The 20866-nt window shown below is 37.8% G+C and overlaps 1 protein-coding gene across 5 annotated transcripts in view; it reads left to right on the forward strand.

Moving 5' to 3' along the window:
* The first annotated feature begins 2125 nt into the window (after nt 1–2125).
* AASDH (aminoadipate-semialdehyde dehydrogenase) overlaps nt 2126–20866 on the forward strand; it is a 28692-nt gene continuing 9951 nt past the window's right edge. Inside the window, exons 1-10 of one of the 5 annotated variants that reach the window (XM_061145902.1) lie at nt 2126–2377; nt 4757–5031; nt 5124–5244; nt 9637–9956; nt 12767–12959; nt 17769–18046; nt 18349–18455; nt 18991–19163; nt 19582–19774; nt 20386–20501. In XM_061145902.1, coding sequence (XP_061001885.1) covers nt 4802–5031; nt 5124–5244; nt 9637–9956; nt 12767–12959; nt 17769–18046; nt 18349–18455; nt 18991–19163; nt 19582–19774; nt 20386–20501 — 1731 coding nt within the window. In that variant the 5' untranslated portion in view covers nt 2126–2377; nt 4757–4801. The other 4 variants (XM_061145899.1, XM_061145903.1, XM_061145901.1 and 1 more) reach the window with 4 other exon arrangements.

Raw genomic sequence — 20866 nt, forward strand, 5'->3', positions numbered from 1 at the left:
GGAATGTGTTATTTTAACATTAGCACAGGCGATTCTGATACGGCCAGCTGGGCAGTGGTCCAGAGACTGGGGACAGGAGGACAGAGGATCTAACTGCATCCAGCAGGGTAAAAAGAAGTTGGGTGGGGGTGGGCATCTAGGCTTTCTCTCCCCCACTCACTGGGTGGGTAATGGTGTCAGTCCCAAACACAGAAGCAAAGATACACATCTGACACTGTTCCCCACCCCGCAACACACACACACCAGATAAAAGACCGGTGGTCCACACTCATGGGCAAGTGGAGGGGCCTCTCACTTCGATGCTGCTACAGTTTCTCGCCACCAATGCCTAAGGACACAAGAGCATTGTGTTCTCATGCCTTTATATCGTTTGTTGATGCCAGGCTGCTTCCTAGACAAAGTCTTTCCCCTAGACAAAACAAAACCAAAATCCTGACCATTTTGTAACTGGGCAAGTGCTCCAGAAAGCCAAACTCTGACAGCAGATGTTTACAGCAAAGTTAAGGATTTATTTGCAGGGTGCCAAGCAAAGGCATGGGAGACAGGTCTCAGATGCACCCCATCTTGGTCTTTGAGTTAGGCATGTTTCAACGGGCAAGAACAAAGAAATTGGGATTAATCACCATCTTCTAACTTTTAAACAAATATTCATTTACTGACTTATCTGGCTGCATCTGGTCTTAGTTTCAGCAGGCGGGCTCTCTCACTGTGCACAGACTCTCTAGTTGTGGCACACAGGCTTAGCTGCTACGTGGCATGTGGGATCTTACTTCCCTGACCAGGGACAGAGCCCACCTCCCCTCCATTGCAAGACAGATTCTCAACCACTAGACACCAGGGAAGCCCCACCATTTCTTAATCTGGTTTTGTGGGTCAGGTTGTCTGCAGTTTACAATTCTTTGGCCAGGTGATACAGGTCTGTGAGCTCATCTTGTCCTGGAGAAACAACCTGAATTTGTATGTTACTGATGATATACCTACCTACCTACCTACCTACATATATATATATGTATGTATGTGTGTATATATGTATATGTAAATATATCTGCAACAGCAATTTTAGTACATTAATGATGTTATCAAAAATAGCAATCTTAGGGCTTCCTTAGTGGATCAGATAGTAAAACGTCTGCCTGCAATGTGGGAAACTTGGGTTCGATCCCTGGGTCAGGAAGATTACCCTGGAGAAGGAAATGGCAACCCACTCCAGTACTCTTGTCTGGAAAATTCCATGGATGGAGGAGCCTGGTAGGCTACAGTCCATGGGATCGCAAAGAGTTGGACACGACTGAGCAACTTCACACACAGTCATCTGACTCTGGTTGATTAGTATTCAATTAACCCAGGATTGATGTCAGAGGAGACAAGAAAGGGAATACAGTTATGGAGGGAGAGATTGATCATAAACTCAGAGAGGGAACTTGGTTTTAGGAGAACTCGGTTTCCCTTTCCTCTCTGCTACCAGCACAGTATCTTTTTTTTTTTTTTTTAAATCACCATTATTGTTCTTGACATTTTTCATAATTAACTTACATGCCTCCAACTCCTCTAAAAAAAAGACTGCTATTCAGGAGCATAAGTAGCTTAAGTAACTTTCGTGCCTCAGACTGTTTTAAGCCGAAATGTTCTTAGTTATCATTTAAGTGCACCTTTTCCAATGAAAACGCCAGCCTTATGACAAGGAATCCGTTCGCAGGCTGCATTGCTGCACTGTCCCCCGCAGGGTAGGGCAAGTTCTTTAAAAGTTATTTACTTTTTTAAAAATAAGTGCAATGGATGAAGTCCAGTCACTCATGTATTTCACAATGTTTTCATCGCTCTTGGCATCAACTCCAAGCGATCTCTCTAGCCAGTCACATCGTGAACGAGGACCCAGTTGCTTCGAATTAAAGTTTCTCGCTCATAGTCTCTTGGCAAGTATGAAAGGGTTCGACTCCAACGGGGTCAACTCGCAAACTGTCCAAAATCCAACGCGCCTAGAGTGGAGATTTCAAACGAGAACAACCAGCAAAATACCAACTCTTCCGGCCCTGGCCTCCGAAGCTCGGAGAAGGGGCGGGGCGGGGCAGAGCGACGCTGTCTGCTCCGAGACGCCCGTGCGACGTCATCAAAGGCGACGCGGAAGATTACGGGCGAAGCCGCGCCATTCAGCTCTCGGAAGGCCAGGCCAGATTTCAACCTTGGGAGTTGTTGATTTATTCGCTGTGTGTGACGCTTTGGGGTTGGACTGGCGGGTGAAGGTCCGGATGGGCTCAGATTTCCCCGCAACCTTTTCACCTCTAGGCCTTCTGAGTGGGTCTCGACAGGAGGCGGTATCCAGTGGGGACATGTGTGAGAAAGGAGAAGTACGGCGACGTCTGGGGCTGCCTGCACACAGGTTTGCTTAGCTTACGGGCTAGCCACCGGTTGGCCTCGGATTTGAGTTAGTGGGGTGTGGCGGGATGGAGTGGTGCAAAGATTAAACTTGACCAGTGTGCTCTCCGCTCACCCTGCGTTAGACTCTCTGCACCTTATTTCAAACGTAAGTTAGCTTTTCTTAATAGCATGATTTCGAAAAGCAATTGGAAAAACGTGTTGAAAGGTAAAAAGTAGATATTAATCGTAGTCGCTTCATGAACGTTAAGAAGCCGGTGGATACCGGAAAATAAAGTTTTTAGGTTATTTATTAGTATTTAAAATAACCAGTAACCTAGGAAGAGTCCCTCGGAAAAGGCAATGGCACTCCACTCCAGTACTCTTGGCTGGAAAATCCCATGGACGGAGGAGCCTGGTAGGCTTCGCAGTCCATGGGGTCGCGAAGAGTCGAACAGACTAAGCGACTTCACTTTCACGTTTCACTTTTATGCATTGGAGAAGTAAATGGCAACCCATTGTAGTGTTCTTGCCTGGAGAATCCCAGGGATGGGGTCGCACAGAGTCGGACAACGACTGAAGTGACTTAGCAGCAGGAAGAGTCCCTAAGACCTCTCATGACTCAATAGCAGCCTCTACAGATATGAAGTAGCAAGTATGTTAAAACTTAATGATCCCGTTACATATATAATCTGTTTACCAGATTTTCAATTTTTTCCCCCTTCTAATGTGGTCCCAGAAATGTTTGGACATCCATTTAGTATTCTCTGTTGAAACAAATGTATTTATGATTCAGTTAATGAAAACGAAAATCTTAGACAACAAGAATAGATTTTGCCTTAATTCTCTTACAGGAAAGCTGGCAATTGAAAGTTTAAAAAACATACTAATTGTATAGATATGTGTAGTGAATGTTGTAATTTGTCATAAAAATGGCTTTTCAAAAAAGAATTCATTTTATCTTGTGCATCACAGAAAGAGCAAGTATTTGTAGAAAAGCCTATTAAAAATACTGCAAATACTAAAGTTATTTTATATTTAGAAGTTTGTATTTAGAAATCAGAGTATTTCCAAACCTTATGGGTGTCAGCAGTTATTCATTTTGCTCTCTTTGAAGTGAAGAAAAGTCGTTCAGTCCTGTCTGACTCTCTGCGACCCCATGGTCTATACAGTCCATGGAATTCTCCAGGCCAGAATAGTGGAATGGGTAGCCTTTCCCTTCTCCAGGGGATCTTCCCAACCCAGGGATCGAAGGGAGGTCTTCCACATTGCGGACAGATTCTTTACTAGCTGAGCCACAAAGGAAGTCCCTTGCTCTCTTTAGGAATATTTTATTTTCTCCAATTGATATTGATTAAATGATGTGGATGAATCAGCAGGGAGATAAGTTCAAATACTGACGGTTGTGAAGTTTTTGTTGCTGTTCAGTCATACCTAAGGTTTTTTTTTATGAAATGCAGCTTCACGTTTTCTTTTTATGTGACCTGCATTGATAAGCCCAAAGAACTTTGTATTGATGTAATACTTTATTGAGTTGTAATATTATAGAGTCTAAATTTAAGTGAATTTATTGGCAATTTACAAATCAAATTAGAGGCTATTCCCTGGCTGCCCAGTAGTTGGGGTTCTGTGCTCTCACTTCTGGGGCCCTGGGTTGGATCCTTGGTTGTGGAACTAAGATCCTGCAAAAAAAAAAAAAAATATATATATATATGTGTGTGTGTGTGTGTATAATATATATGTTATATATATATATATTTCAAACTAGAGTATGAAGAGCTTAGTTAACAGTTCTTGACTTGCTGTGACCTTTGAAAAGTATTATATATTGATAATAATAATAAGCACAGTTTATATAGAGAGGACTAAAATTAGATAAATGTAAGGGTTTTTTTTCTCTTTTTTCTATCAGAGATTGGTTTTGTTTTCACCTTCGTTCAGTTCCTAAAAGCAGACTTCACTTGAATTAGCTTTTTCAAAGTTACTGTACAGGATTTTAATGATTTTAATCAACCTATAACAAGAAAAATGAAAAAACTAAGCATATGGTACTTTGAATTTGGTTTTACTGGGTAATAATTTACTTATTATTATTTCTTTTCTACTTTGTGGTCTGTTTTGAGAGAATTCTGCATTTCTACTTGTTTCATCCTCATCTGTGTATATACCATTCCCCTCTCATATTTGCATCCAGTTCTGACCTGTTGACTGTATCAAAATTTCAACCCTGTTTTTCTCAGCAAAGTTACCATAGACAGTTCATAGTTCAGCAATTCTTTAATTGTGTCTTTGATATAGTCATTTTTATGAATGATTGTATAGAATTTTTTCTCTAAACATCCCCCCCCCGCCCCCCGCAACAAACTCCATGAAACTCCTTGTTCCCTAACGTTTCTTGATACAGGTGGAGTTCTCTGCTACCAGTGATGTTCAGATAAGCTTCAGTGAAATGACTCTTCAGGAATTGGTGCATCAGGCTGCCTCCCTTTATTCAGATAAAATAGCTGTGTGTTTTGATGAATGTAACAACCAGCCTCCAGTTTACTATACCTACAAGACTGTGGTTAATGCTGCTTCAGCATTATCGAATTTTCTGCTGTTACACTGTGACTTTCAAGGAATTTGGGAAATTGGTCTCTACTGCCATCCTACAATAAACTTACCCTCTTGGATTTTAGGGTAAGATTTTTTTAGAACTGAAAATTTGATATCTTAAAGTAAGGTTATTTTCAACAGATATCCTGTGCTGACTCTGTTCTTTGTTTCTTTAGAATTCTCCAAGTCCCTGCTGCTTATGCGCCTGTTGATCCAGATTCACCACCAGCATTATCAATTCATTTTATGAAAAAATGTAATCTGAAGTATATCCTTGTTGAAAAAGCGCATATAAGTGTAAGTGTGGCTATTTAAGTTTTTTTTTTAATGTGTTTTATTTACTTTTCAATTGAAAGGAGTCCCATCCCCATCTTGATTTCTAAATTCACTAACTCAGCAAAGCTTCTCAGTCTCAGCACTGTTGACATTTTGGGTTAGATAATTGTTTGTTGTGAGGAGAGTCCTTTGCATTATAAGATGTTTAGTAACCCCATGGCCTCACCTAACAGGTGTCAGTAGCACCCCTCAATTGTAACAACCAGACTTTTCTTCCAACTTTGCCAAATGTCTCCTGGAGGTACCCTCCACTCTCCATGCTCCTTTGAGAACCACTGCTCAATGACATGAACATATCTTCTGCCCTCACAATAATGAATTGTGCATTGCCTTGAATTTACTTTCTCTTTCCAAAGTTTCCAAAGGAAACTTTTATAGTACTTGATATTTTTTTTTTTGGCCATGTGGCATGTGAGATCTTAGTTCCCTGACCAGAGGTTAAACCCATACCTCCTGCACTGGAAGCATGGAGTCTCACCCCTGTACTTCCAGGGAAGTCCCAACACTTGATACTTTTATCTTTGTATCTTTATGCCAACTTACAGTAGTCAGCAACATTAAAGAACTGTATCCAAGCTTAGATTTTGAGAAAGAGATTGGCACTTAGGCCAGACCTTTCTGGAAAACTAAATATATTATTTTTAAAATTTTTAAGTGACTGCCAACCAGAGTCAATTCTAGTCAAGAAACACTGCCTTAGGTGCAAAATTGGTATTATATGTTAAGCAAGGGGCAGCCCATGTTTCATTATTATTTCTTCATTTATTGTTTATAAAATACTATTTTACCATGGAAAAAAATTACAGAAAATATGTTCAATTTAGCCTATTATTACCATTTCCTATATTAATCATTTTATATTTGAGAGTAACTTAAATGCCTTTCACCTATTTGTATGTATATGCATTGTATCTGTAACATACATCAGTAAGACAATTCAAGAGCTTCAGGTAGATGGGGGGCTTCCTATGGAATAATAGGTATTAGAATAGGGCCTCCAGAAAGAGACAATGAGTACTAATTTGGTAAATAAATATTTTCTGAATATACATGTATGGTTGTCTGACCACAGTTTTCTGTTCCTCAAATTGGTTATTTGTTTTAAGCAAAACTAAGGGCTTCCCTTACTGCAGCCATGAAATTAAAAGATACTTACTCCTTGGAAGGAAAGTTATGACCAACCTAGATAGCATATTAAAAAGCAGAGACATTACTTGGCCAACAAAGGTCCGTCTGGTCAATACGATGGTTTTTCCAGTAGTCATATATAGATGTGAGAGTTGGACTGTGAAGAAAGCTGAGCGCCAAAAAATTGATGCTTTTGAACTGTGGTGTTGGAGAAGACTCTTGAGAGTCCCTTGGACTACAAGGAGATCCAACCAGTCCATCCTAAAGGAGATCAGTCCTGGGTGTTCATTGGAACGACTGATGCTGAAGCTGAAAGTCCAGTACTTTGGCCACCTCGTGCGAAGAGTTGACTCGTTGGGAAAGACCCTGATGCTGGGAGGGATTGGGGGCAGGAAGAGAAGGGGACGACAGAGGATGAGATGGCTGGATGGCATCACTGACTCGATGGGCATGAGTTTGAGTAAACTCCGGGAGTTTGTGATGGACAGGGAGGCCAGGCGTGCTGTGATTCATGGGGTTGCAAAGAGTCGGACATGACTGAGCGACTGAACTGAACTGAACTGAAGGGCTTCCCTGGTGGCTCAGCGGGAAAGAATCTACCTGCAGTGCAGGAGACTCAGGTTCGATCCCTGGGTCGGGACGATTCCTCTGGAGAAGGAAATGGCTACCCTCTCCTGTATTCTTGCCTGGAGAATTCCATGGACAGAGGAGCTACAGTCCATAGGGTCGCAAAAAGTCGGACATGACAGAAGGAACTGAGCACGCATGCACACACAAGTGAAACTAAAATGAGAATGTGAGGTTCAGTTTTTTAAACAGCCTTGGTGAAAGTTTTGTAGATGGGGTGGTTGGGTGGAAGAATTAATTGTCAATATCAACCTAGTCTTTATAACTGCATATAGGAAGGAGTTGGATACATAGCAAACCCCATAAAAAGTACCTTGCTTCCTTTTCCATAATTTTCATGATGGTGTAAGTGTTCTTCTGTCACTTAACACAAGAGCAGTCAGAAGTATTTATTGAGCATCTACTGTATGCCCAGGATTTCCTAGAGTGGTAGTTCTCAGCTGGCCGTGATTTTACATGCCAGGAAACATTCTGGCATGTCGAGATATTTTTTATGATCATGATGGAAAGGGGATGGTACTAGCATCTAATGGGTAGAGGTCAGGGATTCTGCTCAAAGTCCGACAGTGTACAACCCCAACAAAGGTTCATCTGGTCCAAAATGTCAGTAATGTTGAGATTGAGAAAGCTTGCACTAGAACAGGGTGTTTGGGAGGATATTAGTATGTGAAAGTAACTTAAGACAGGATTCTTACCTGGCAGTTGCTTATATAGTTGGAGAGAAAAGATTAGTACTTCCAAGGTCTACATAGTGTAATATCACCCTAAGCGAAGTATACATAACCTAGTAGAGATAGGACAGTTTTAATGGAGAACAGTGTTTGAGCTTGGTCTTAAGAATATGTGGGCCTTAATTTTTTTTTTTTTTTTTTACATTATAGAACATCCTACACTCTACCTAATAAACACAAAACAAGTACAAACAGAAAACACTGCTGGATCCTGAGTTGTGACCTTTTCCTCTCATTTGTATTAATTTCTTTATTGTAAAAACTTGTTATACTTCATTAAGCTGCTATTTATCAACCTAAAAAGATATACTCAAGGGAAACTTCTGTTTTAATCTGTTTCCATCTACCAGATAACTGAGCCAGAAATTCAGCAATCTTAAGCTCACTCCCTGTCCAGAAAGTCACCAAGCTCTGTTGATTCTTTGTTCATAGGCCCTTTCCATTCATTTCTGCTGCAACAGACTCTTTAGGCTGATAATCAGTTCAGTTCAGTTCAGTCGCTCAGTTGTGTCCGACTCTGCGACCCCATGAACTGCAGCACACCAGGCCTCCCTGTCCATCACTAACTCCCGGAGTTTACCCAAACTATTGTCCGTTGAGTCGGTGATGCCATCCAACCATCTCATCCTCTGTCGTCCCCTTCTCCTCCTGCCCTCAATCTTTCTCAGCATCAGGGTCTTTTCAAATGAGTCAGCTCTTCGTATCAGATGGCCAAAGTATTGGAATTTCAGCTTCAGCATCAGTCCTTCCAATGAGCACCCAGGACTGATTTCCTCTAGGATGGACTGGTTGGATCTCCTTGCAGTCCAAGGGACTCTCAAGAGTCTTCTCCAACACCATAGTTCAAAAGCATCAATTCTTCGGCGCTCAGCTTTCTTTATAGTCCAACTCTCACATCCATACATGACAACTGGAAAAACCATTGTATTGACCAGACGGACCTTTGTTGGCAAAGTAATGTCTCTGCTTTTTAATGTGCTGTCTAGGTTGGTCATAACTTTCCTTCCAAGGAGTAAGCATATCTGAATTGTTATGGAAGGCTCATTAAAGGCACTCACCTAAAGAATTGCATATCATTCTCTTCTTGACAAGCAAAGTCTAGTCTATGCTATTGCCACTTTCAGTTGGATCCTATCACAGATTAAGATCTAAACTCCTTGGTTTTGACGATATAGTTATTAAGGATTAACAACTCATCTCTGGTCAACAGCACTACTCATCTTCTCTCTCTCCCCCAATTCTGCAGCTTATTGGAATGCTTACTGTTCTAACACCAACATTGTCAGGTCAGATACTGTTTATTGATTGTCTAAATACCCCTTTTCTTTATTTTGAGAATAACTACTTATAACACAGACATTACATATGAAGAATCAATCTTTGACCTTCCAGGCAAGTTAAGTTCGGCCTTCTCTGTTTTCACTCACATTGGAAGCATATTTCGTTAACACATCACATTGCACTGCAGTTGTGTGCTTTTATGTCTCTATGTTAAAGGTGAGTTTTAAAGTAAGGATAGCACTTTACTCTTGGAGATTTCTCATTTTTCTTTTTATTCCTGGATAAGGTGCAAGTGCAATTGACCCTTGAACAAATTGGGGATTGGGGTGCTGAATCCCGTTCATTGGAAAATCTGCCTATAACTTTACAGTTGTAATTCTGCATCCCCAGATTCATCTAACTCAGATGCAGTAGTACGTTTTTACTGAAAAAAACTCAGATAAGTGGACCAGTGCAGTTCAAACCCATGTTCAAAGGTCTGTTGTACTTAAAAAAAAAAGGCCGTGCTAAATCAGTAAATGAATATTCAGTATTCTATAGAATATTAAACTATATAATAATAAACTTTGTTCCCCATTTAATACAGAAATTCAAGTCTTCCTATGAAGCATTATTGAACTATGATACGCTTACAGTAGAACATAATGACCTAATACTCTTCAGACTTCACTGGAAAAATGTCGAGCTGAGCCTGGTGCTAAATGATAGAAAAGAGAAATTTGAAAAAGGAAAAATGACAGCAAGTATGAGTTCTGAGAGCAGCAGTGAAGAAAAGTCAGAAGAGCATGTGGATGTGAGGCTGAAGCACTGCTTGGCCTATGTCCTCCACACGTCAGGCACGACAGGGGTACCTAAGATTGTCAGAGTCCCTCATGCGTGTATAGTGCCAAACATCCAGCATTTTCGGTAAGTTCTGTTCTTAGAATCCTTCTTCAGAACTTGTAATTTAAAGGGAAAAATGAATTTTGAACTGTCTGTTCTTTATAACTCTTGTTCCTATTGACAGTCCTAAGTAATCTGGGTCTCTTGTTTCAGTTATATCTGAACTTCAGTTCTCTGCAGAGTAGGGCTGCACCCGTTTGATCCAGACCTGGAGTCAAATAGCAAGTGATATGTTTGGAAAATTTGCTTCTTAATTATTAATAAGAAGAGAGGAAACATTCCTAGCAGAGGTACTGGCAGAGGTATGGGAGAAAGGAGGAGTTTGGCTTGCTAGAGTGCATTGGGTCTGAGCTGAAGAGTAGGAGACTTATGACCTCGGGGACAGGAGCCTGATAGCCTCTGTTGGAGAAGTTTGAACTTAATCCAAAAGGTAATAAGGAACCATTAAAAAGCTTGCATTTCATTAAGTTTACTCCTGTAGCATTGTGGAGTTGGTTTTACTGTTATGGCTGGGAGATGAGTAATCTCTGTAAAGTTGAGATTCTCAACTTTTGAAGAAAGAAAATAGAGGGGAAAGGGAACCAGACAGAGAGAAGCAGTCTTAGGAAATCGAAGGAGGAAACAGACGTAGAACGAGAAACCTCATGAGACACATATGTAATTTTATGTCATTGTGAGTCTTATATAATTGAAAAGTTTTTAGTAACCACATTTAAAAAGTAAAAAGTGAAATTAATTTTAACAATATTATTCAATATACCCCAAATATTATCATTTTAATATGTAATCAGTGTAAAAATTATTAGTGAGGTATTTTACATTGTTTTTTGTACACTAGTTATTTTCAAGCTCTAGAGTATATTTTACACTTTACACGTCTCTGTATGGAGCAGCTACATTCTTAGTGCTCAGTAGGCTCAGGTGTCTAGTGGCTGCCCTATTCTATGCACAGATCTAAAAGGAAGCAATGGTAAAATGCTGCAGAGGTGTCCACTGTAATTGACATTTCTGGTCTTTAATGACTTTTTGCTTCTAATGCCCAGAGCTGAAGACTGTACAGGCTAGAGATAAGAAAATGAGGGATAAAGATATGGAAACAGCAAACATAAGGTGTTATTTTCTAGAAACTAGTTTTAATAGAAATGAAAGAGTTATGGGAAGATGTGTTTTTTTTCCTTTGCTTTTAGATGGGAGAGCTGTAGGCTGGACATAAAGAATTGGTGGCGAGGATTGGTTTGGATAATCAAGTAGAAGAAATATGGTAAAGGAGGAAGATACTATGAGATAGGAAGAGATGATATTTAAAGTATTGGGTGGATATACATCTTCTTTAGAAATGGTTAAAATTGGAGCTTATCTACATAACAGTTGGGGGAAGGGAGGGGAAGAAAAGGCTTCTATGGGAAATACAAATAGGTTTCTTTAGGAAAGACAGGAGGAGATAAACTGTGGTAATGCTGACCTCTGCGCGTGAGAATAGTTTTCATCATCATAAAAGTCCCTTGTAGAGGGTAGAGGGGGTTTATGGTAGGTTTACTCTTGGTGCACTTTCTGGGAGTAAAAGTCACCCTGAAGATGGAGTTTATGGCAGTCTCATTCCCCAGAGGTTTCTGCTGTCAGTCAGATAAGGAAAGTTCCAAGAAGGCTTCTTTCTGCATCTGTTGAATCCAAAATGTCTTCAGCTTGAAATAATTTTTATACCAACTCTGGGGTTCCAAGTTGGTCCCCACAATACCATACTTTAAGATATTTTGAAGTTAAGGTAATTCCTAATTCTAGATAGAGTGAGTTTTTTGTTGCTAATTTTTTTTCTTGGCTCTGCCAAGTGACTTACAGGATTTTAGTTCCCCATCCAGGGATTGAGCCCAACCACAGCAGTGGAAGCACTGAGTCCTAACCTCTGGATTGCCAGTTTTTTGTCTTTAAATTCAAGCAGTGTCTTCATCTCATCACTGACCATCCATGCTCAGTAATAGCTTTACTGCATATATTTTGTTCTGCTCTTTGTTGAGATACTGAGAAAAAGTGCCAAATAATGAGAAAAGGGAGTCAGAGGTCTCTATTGATCATCACTGAAGATGCGGTGTGGAGGAAGTCAAGATTCTCCCAGAAAAGCAGAACCAGGAGGATTTGTCAGGGATCTCTTACAAGGAGTTTACTTATACCTGTAGAGGCTGGCTGTCAAGACTCAAGTCCGTTGGGGAGACAGTTAGAAAGGGTGACTGTGGATAGGCTGAACCCAGCGGGCACGTGCTTGTCCACAGGCAAGCCGGGAAAGAGAATCCAGGGGAGGGAGAGTAATTGCTGACCCCGCTGCTCTGTGGGGTCTCTTCTTCAGAGAAGGCCTGAACACGCTCTCTCTCTCTCTTTTTTTTTGCCCATGCCATGTGGCATGCAGGATCTTAGTTCCCTGACCAGGGATTGAACTCACGCCCTCTGCATTGGGAGCTCAAAGTCTTAACTACTGGACTTCTAGCAGAGTCCCCCAAACACTCTCTTAAAGGCCTTCCGACTGAGAACAGCCAGCCAATCCAGGATAACCTACCTTTTGATTAAAGTCAGATGATTAGGAACCTTAATCATATCTACAAAATCTCTTCAAGTGGTGCCTAAGTGCATAAAATATGTCATGGTAAAAAGTAGATATGGCTTAAAATGGCTTTTAACCCTTATATTTATAAAGAAGAGTTCTAGAATTAATAACACCATTTTGTTTAAGAGAGAAAAATAGATCTGGCCAGTATCTGGAAACTTAAGGATCATAAAAACTTTTTTAGGATATATGTTTACTAAATGTTAGGCATTTCTCGTAATTACATTCTGTCTTGCCTTAGGGTGCTTTTTGAAGTCACTTATGAAGATGTTTTGTTTCTGGCTTCACCTCTGACCTTTGACCCTTCTGTGGTGGAAATATTTGTTGCTTTGTCAAGTGGAGCCTCTTTGCTTATTGTGCCAACTTCTGTCAAAGTGGTCCCGTCAAAACTAGCTGCTGTTCTGTTTTCCCGTCACAGAGTGACTATTTTACAGGTACATTTTATGAGCAAATAAAATGTTTTGTCTTTAATTGTTCAATATTGTGTGTTAGAATATATTTTGTATCTATAGCTCTTTACGGTGGATTCATAGTAATCTAGTTAGATTATCAAGGGCTGTCACCTGATGATGTCACTTTTTGTTTGAGAATGAAAAAAAATCAGTTCCGTTTATTTAATAGAAAATTCTTTTACTGTGCAATTTGTACATATTATAATAACTAAAGGAACTCAACTTTTACTCAAACCTGTTGAGACACGCCTCTCCTTTCTTAAAGCTTTGAATTTACTTTTTTTCCCACTAAAAATTGGTTTAAGTAAGTTAAATTATAATTGACTTAGAAATTTAGATTTTCTGATTTTTACCTCAGTATATTTATATTAACCTAAAAAAACAAATATTTTTTAAATTTGGCATTTTAAAAGATTTTAAAAATATATCTGAAAGTATGTGACTGGTACACTAGCCTTAAGATATTTCATTGTTAAGTGGTTAATTAATAGAATTATATGCAGATCATGATAAATCAAAATTTTTAAAAATGAGACTTCAGAGGACATTAAATTTCTTCCCCAGAGACAAAATTTGATGCTGACTTTCTTTTTGGGCAATGTGTTTTTCATCCTATTAAAAAAACTCATATATATATAGGTATAGATGTAGATACATAAATGAAATCATTATAGCAATGTGACTTGCTGGGTATCACTGATATAAATTTTCTCATCTGTTGGTGAATTATTCTGTGAACCTGGGCAAGATTTTAATATAGCTTTTATTTTCCTATAAAATTCAAGGAGCATAATTTTTCAGGGAAAATATAATAAGTTCCTTAATAGATTTGAGTGATAGTTACTTAGAGAAAGGAAACTTCCCTTGCTTGTCGTCAGTATGTTATGCCTCTTTAAATCTGATCCCCTTGCTTAATGTTTTGGCACAATCTCAGATAAATTTACTTTAGCACTGGTTTTTAACCTTTTTGGGATCATAGATCCTTCTGAGAAATGGATATATACTTACTAACTCTGTTCCCAAAATACAGCAGTTTTCACATATAATGTCCTTATGATTTGATATAACTCACAGTATATACTTACTAGAAATATTATTAGCAGATGACCTTTGACTTTGTAAGGGCTCCTTGTACAGATATTATTTACTAATAACCTTGTCCAAATCTAAATGGATACTAAGCAAGGGTCTTAAAAGCTTTCAAAGAGAATATATGCTATTAAAGTTTTTTTTTTTTTTTTTTTTGCTATTAAAGTTTTAAAAATGAAAACAAAATGCAATATCTTGAATTATTGTGGGGGAGAAAGGCCCCAAAGTGAGATGGACTAAGTGTTTGAGGAAATTAAGAACCTCTTTATTTCAGGAGTAAAGAGTTTTCTCTTATGAAGGCTCAATATTTGGTTTCTCACAAACCTACAGTATATTTGGGCATTTTTTGCATACTCTAGATAACAGTGTTACATTATTTCAATTTGATGCCTTTTAAAAGTGAAACATTTTAGTTAGAGCAGAATATTAGGTTTCTAGCTACCGAATTGTCACTATGTGTTTTTCATTTTTATGTGAATTTCTACTTAGACAATTTAGAAGAAACTGTAACATTTTCTAATTGCTTTTTCCCCCCTGTCATTTGCTAAGTCCTGTTTTCCTATGCCTATGACAATTGGTTGCAAAGGATATTGAGTTGTATTGTGCCACTAAATTCATAATTTCAGTTTATATGAATATCTGAAAAGTGTTACTGTGCTTTACCTTGCTGAACATTGATAGTTGTGCATTCATTTATAGAGTTCAAAGTTGACATTATACTTAACACTAGAAATTAGACCAGAATATTTCAGATTCACCTTATTGAAAGTGGAGAACAGAACCATTTGGCCATCATTTTTATTTTTGGCTGTTCTGAGTCTTCATTGCTGCCAGACTTTTCTCTAGCTGCAGTGCGTGGGCTTCTCACTGCAGTGGCTTCTCTCGTTGCAGAGCATGGGCCGTAGGGGATGCGGGCTCGGGAGTTGCGGCTCCCAGGCTGTAGAACACAGGCCCGAGTTGTGGGCATGGGCCTAGTTGCCTTGCGGCGTGTAGGATATTCCTGGGTCATGAGCCACCAGGGAAGCCCTCAGCCATCCTTTTGACAGGAGGTTTTCCTTGTGATAAGACTTTGGTGGGACAATTAAGAACTTGACTTAACAATAATTACATGCTGGGGTGTAGGGTCAAGCTACTACTTAAATATTTTGACATGCCATAACCTTAAATAACCTCCCTGAATTAAAATTCAGGTTGTCCTTTTAGCTTTTATTGAAAGAAACCATTTAAAAATACTTATATGGAACCTGTGACCAATGGCCAAGTGAGGAGACTGGCAAATCTTCTCCCCAAAAAGCAACTATAAAGCTCGACAAAATTGACAAAAATAGCCATTTCCACACTTGGAAATCAACTATAGACGTACAACTATCTGCAAAGTGGTTATGTTTTTAAAAACTGTTGAGTTTTGCAGTAGAAATGGGAGTCTGTGGCCTGAAGTTTCAGTGGTGAGGAGGGCAAGCACATTGCTGGCTGACACCGAGGCTTCATGCATGCACATAAGAGATACAAAAAGGCCTGTGGAAAATACAGGCTGGATTAAACTTAAAAATGACTTAGTTTTGAATAAAGAAGGCACAGTGCCAAGGAATTGATGCTTTTGCACTGTGATGCTGGAGAAGACTCCTGAGAGTCTGTTGGACAGCAAGGAGATCAAATCAGTCAATCCTAATGGAAATCAACTTTGAATACTCATTGAAAGGACCGATGCTGAATCTGGAAGTTCCAATACTTTGGCCACCTGATGTGAAGAGCCAACTCGTTGGAAAAGACCCTGATGCTGGTACAGATTGAGGGCAAGTGGAGAAGGGGGCGACAGAGGATGAGATGGTTGGATGGCGTAACTGACTCAATGGACTTGAACTTGGGAAAACTCCTGGAGATGGTGAGGGACAGAGAAGCCTGGCTTTCTGCAGTTCACAAAGAGTTGGACACAACTTGGTCGGACACAACTTTGTGACTGAGTAACAACATCAGTCCATTCCCGGGTTCATCTGTATAGACAATCTGTCTAATCATTGGTTGACTTCTGAGCTATATAGACACAAGGTGACCGTAAGGAAGTAAGACTTGAAAATAGAATATGTATTGTATTATTTATTTCTTGGCTGTACTGCACAGTTTGTGGAATCTTAGTTTCCCGCACAGGGATTGAATCTGGGCCTCAGCAATGAAAGCAGAGTCCTAACCACAGGACCTCCAGGGAATTCCTGAATATGTATTTTAAAAGTCAACTAAGCCGCAACACTAGTGGCCACATATCACAAGGGAGACAGAATTCACATTTAGCCTGGCAAGTTACAAACAAATAAGCAAACAAAAAATCCACAACAAAGCATTTCATAACAATAAAAAATGGTCAGTACATCAAGAAGTACATTGTTATATAAACAAGATGATATTTGCCTAAAATTAGAGGTTCCAACTACATGAAGCAAAAATGGACAGAACTAAAAGGAAAAACAAATTGACTCAATGGTTTGAAATTTGAATACCCTATTTTCGGTAATTAAATGAAAAACGAGACAGAAATCAGTGCACATATTTTAAAGAAGACTTGAACGTTCTCAACCAAATTCCATATGCAGAGCACTATCCACCAAATTCAGAGTACACATTCTTTTCAAGTAAATTTAACATTTCCTAGGATAGAGTGTATGCTAGGCCATGAAACAAGTCTCAGGAAATGTAAAATGTGTTGATGGAAAATTAGTCAATCTAAGAAAGAAATAGAGAATTTTATTTGAGCCAACGTGAGGATTATAGCCCAGGAGACAGTTTTTCAGAAAGATCTGAGGACTATTCTGCCTGTTAGAAGTCAAAGCACAGTTACATACATTTTTGAGACGGAAAGTTATACATTTAAGTGACATGTTGGTAGTTTACATAGTCCAGATCTGCATGTGTAGGACAAGTCAGCGGGTCATATCTGTTGTTTATATCCTGCCCAGTCTACAGTATTTTGTCATAGCACCCTGAGTAGACTGAGACGAAAAAGAATGAACTATTGATACATATATCATGAATCACAAGGCATTTTCACTCAATGTAGGATGAAAGGAGCCAGCTTATAATAATACTTGTTGTATGATTCCATTTTATAAAATTCTAAAAAATGACAGCTGACCATAAGTGACAAAAAATAGATCAGCAGTTGACTGGAGGAGGGGTCTAGTTGGAGGGTAGAATTATAATGGTACATAGGTAATTTTAGGGCTGAAGGATATTTTCGTTATCTGGATTGTGGTGACGGTTTCACCAACAATATATCTCAAAATTTGTACACGTTAAACATGTATAATTTATATGTCAGTATTATCTTAATAAAGTTCTTTTTTAAGGTCTTTACTCACTGTGCTGCTTAAGCACATTTTAAAAACACTTTATATACTTTTTCTACATAGAAATAATGAAAGAGGAAATGTAAATTATTTTATAGATTTTGTTGTTTTTATCTTTAAACCTTTTTGTCTATAAATTGCATAATGAAACAATACTGTGCTTAAGTTTTTTACTAAAGCAAAATTTATATCCACATTAAAAAGGTAATGTGCTTCAGTAGTTTTCCAAATACGATTTGCCATTTAGAAAACATAGCCTTAATTTCCATGTGAACTCCTAATGTTAAACTTTGAACTAATTACTACAATTCTTTTTTTAAAGAAGTGAAGGGGAAAAAATAGTTTATTTTTGATGTATTTACAGGCAACGCCAACATTGCTTAGAAGATTTGGATCTCATCTCATCAAGTCAACTGTTTTATCCACCAGTACTTCTCTTCGCATATTGGCCCTTGGTGGTGAAGCATTTCCATCATTAACTGTCCTCAAAAGCTGGAGAGGAGTAGGCAATAAAACACAAATATTTAATATTTATGGCATCACAGAGGTATCAAGTTGGGCGACTTTCTACAGGATTCCAGAGAAGATTCTTAACTCTACTTTGAAGTATGAGTTTCAGTTACTACAAAGAGTAGAGAGAGGGTATTTTTCCAGTATCTTAACACAAATAGTGTTCTTGATAGGCACTGGGGTCATTATTTTAGCACCACTGTTTTATCTAGAATTCTATGCTGGGAATTTAGAAAACTGATACTACAGATTCTGCTAAAGCTTTTTGTAACTAAACAGATAACTTTTACACCTAACCTTTTCCACTTGGCAGTCTTTGAATTATAACAGAAACTTTTTTTTCTTCATTTGGTACAGTGTGATTTAAATACATTGGTGAATATTCTATTCAAGTGAAAATTTTAAAATTTGGTTTGGGTTGTTGTGTTTCATAGATGTGAATTGCCTGTACAACTGGGATTTCCACTGCTTGGAACAGTAGTTGAAGTCAGAGATACTAATGGTGTCACAATTCAAGAAGGCAATGGCCAAGTATTTTTAGGTTGTTTTACATTTGTTGATTGGGAATGATTTTTTTTTTCCAAGAAAAAAAGTCTGTGTTAATTTTATTCTTTCCTCAGTTTTTCTTAAGTCTAGTATTCTTTTCAGTGATGGTAATTTTTAATCTCATCCTCACAGTCAATGAAACATTTAATCAGTTACATGATTATTTTAGATAACTGTGCCTAATACTCTAAGGGAAGATAGAAAAGCAATTTAGGAACTGTAACTTGCTTTGTATTTCTTTTATAGCCTGAATTTTATTTAATTAGAATATTTAAAATTTTAAAATTATTTTTAAAATGTTCTTAATCACATATATATATTTTTAGAAATAATTTTATCTCTTTGCTTATTCTACTAAGGTTGTTATTGTATGTAATTTTATCCGATAACATTTAAAAGTGAGTCCGCAATTTTATATATATATATTAAAACTTTTAAACTTAGTAAGTGAGCTTTTGAAAATGTTCTGATTTCATGGTTTTAATTTTCCCTAGATATTTTTATTACATTGGTGTTTATATCTTGTGAAGGTGGCAGAAATAGAGTATGTTTTCTCGATGGCGAAATGACGGTCCCACTTGGCACAATGAGAGCCACAGGAGACTTTGTGACTATAAAAGATGGAGAGATATTTTTCTTGGGACGAAAGGACAGTCAGATCAAACGTCATGGCAAACGTCTTAACCTAGAACTTGTACAACAGGTAGAAATGTTTAAATATTAAATATCTATTAACATACATAGGTATTAGAGGCAGCCATAACTAATTTGCTTTGCCAGGGTTCTCTATCAGTATTATTTAAACCTCAGACTTTTGTATTAATGATGAATTACAGTAGAAGACATGGATAATTCATTGTATACTTTACTGTCGTGTTGAAGAGAGTTTTCTTTTTAAATAAGTGACAAAATGGATGTTTATAACTGAAAGTAAATTTATTTTGCTCTGGGAGCTATTGTTTTTGGAAAACATTAAGAACCCTGTGTGCTGGTAATAGTGATAGTAGGAAACAATTTTTTAAAAATCTCTAGAGAATTTAATTTGACTGTTGATTTCAGAGCATTTAGGAAGTTTACTTGTAAATGTCCTCATTGGCAGATTTGGATAATCTCTCTCATAGGTTGCTGAAGGTCTTCAACAAGTGGAGTCTTGTGCAGTTACATGGTATAACCAGGAAAAATTGATTTTGTTCATGGTGACTAAAAATGATTTAGTAAAGGATTACATCTTTGAAGAACTGCAGAAACATCTTCCAAGTCATGCAGTCCCAGATGAGCTTGTGTTAATTAATTCTCTGCCATTTACATCTCATGGTAAAATAATTTGAAGCTGCTTTGTTTCAATGCCAAATGATTGTAATTGTGTTCATAACTAGTTTAAAGACCACTTAAATCCTTATTGTTATAAGTAATACTAATATATATTGTGGTAGACCCTCTATTAAATACTTTGTAAAAGTAATTCATTTTATCTCAGAAAATCCTGTGAGTAGGTGGTATTATTCCCATTTTCTGATATGAAAAATAAGGCTTAAGAGGTTAAGTAGTTTTCCCCAAATCACATTGCTAGTTAGAGTTGAAATTCTATTGAGAACTGTTTGACTTCAAAACATGTACTCTTAATCACCAAATTCTATTACTTTCCCAATTTTATCTTTAGTATTTATTTCAAGATGTGGTAATTGCTTAATAAATAGTACTATTTCTTTAACTCTTTAAATGAAATGAACATTAACCCCTCCTTTCTTCTTATCTGATACTACATTCTGGGTAGCATGAGGCTGCTTTCTTTATTATTGATTTTCTGTGACAAACTATTCTATAGGATTTCTAACCTTAACAATGAAAAATGTGTCTGTTGTGACTAATGAAGATATGAAGGGTTCAAGCTGAAATTTAAAAGTTGTTTTTTCTTTTATATTAAGGCAAAGTTGATGTTTCTGAGTTAAATAAGATATATTTAAACTACATAAACTTGAAGTCTGAGTGTAAGCTCAATGGAAAAGAGGAACTTTGGGAAAAATTACACCATTTGTGGAAGGTACAACTTTTAAGATACAAATTTGTTGTTATAAAGAAGTCATTGTATATCTTTGGGGAATGTAGCATCCTAATAAGTCTGATAAAATTTTCTAAGAATGTTAACTGCTGTCCAGATGTTAAGTAGCATAGCTTTGTTTATTCACTTTGTATTAAAATAAAAGTTAGGTTCTGTAATGCAAGATTAGATTAAGCTCCCTGTATAGAGATTTATCGGAAGTTAGGTAGTAGTCATAAAAGGCACAAGTAGACAAAACTTCTCTTGACGTAAGTTTTCCCTGAGAAGGTAGTTGAGTACAGTTATACTTGTCCAAGTAGAGAAAATAGCCCAGTCTTGCTGTGCCACAGCCTGTGGTATAAAGGCTT

The sequence above is a fragment of the Dama dama genome, chromosome 6 (assembly GCF_033118175.1).
Source record: "Dama dama isolate Ldn47 chromosome 6, ASM3311817v1, whole genome shotgun sequence".
Taxonomy (NCBI): Eukaryota; Metazoa; Chordata; class Mammalia; order Artiodactyla; family Cervidae; genus Dama; species Dama dama.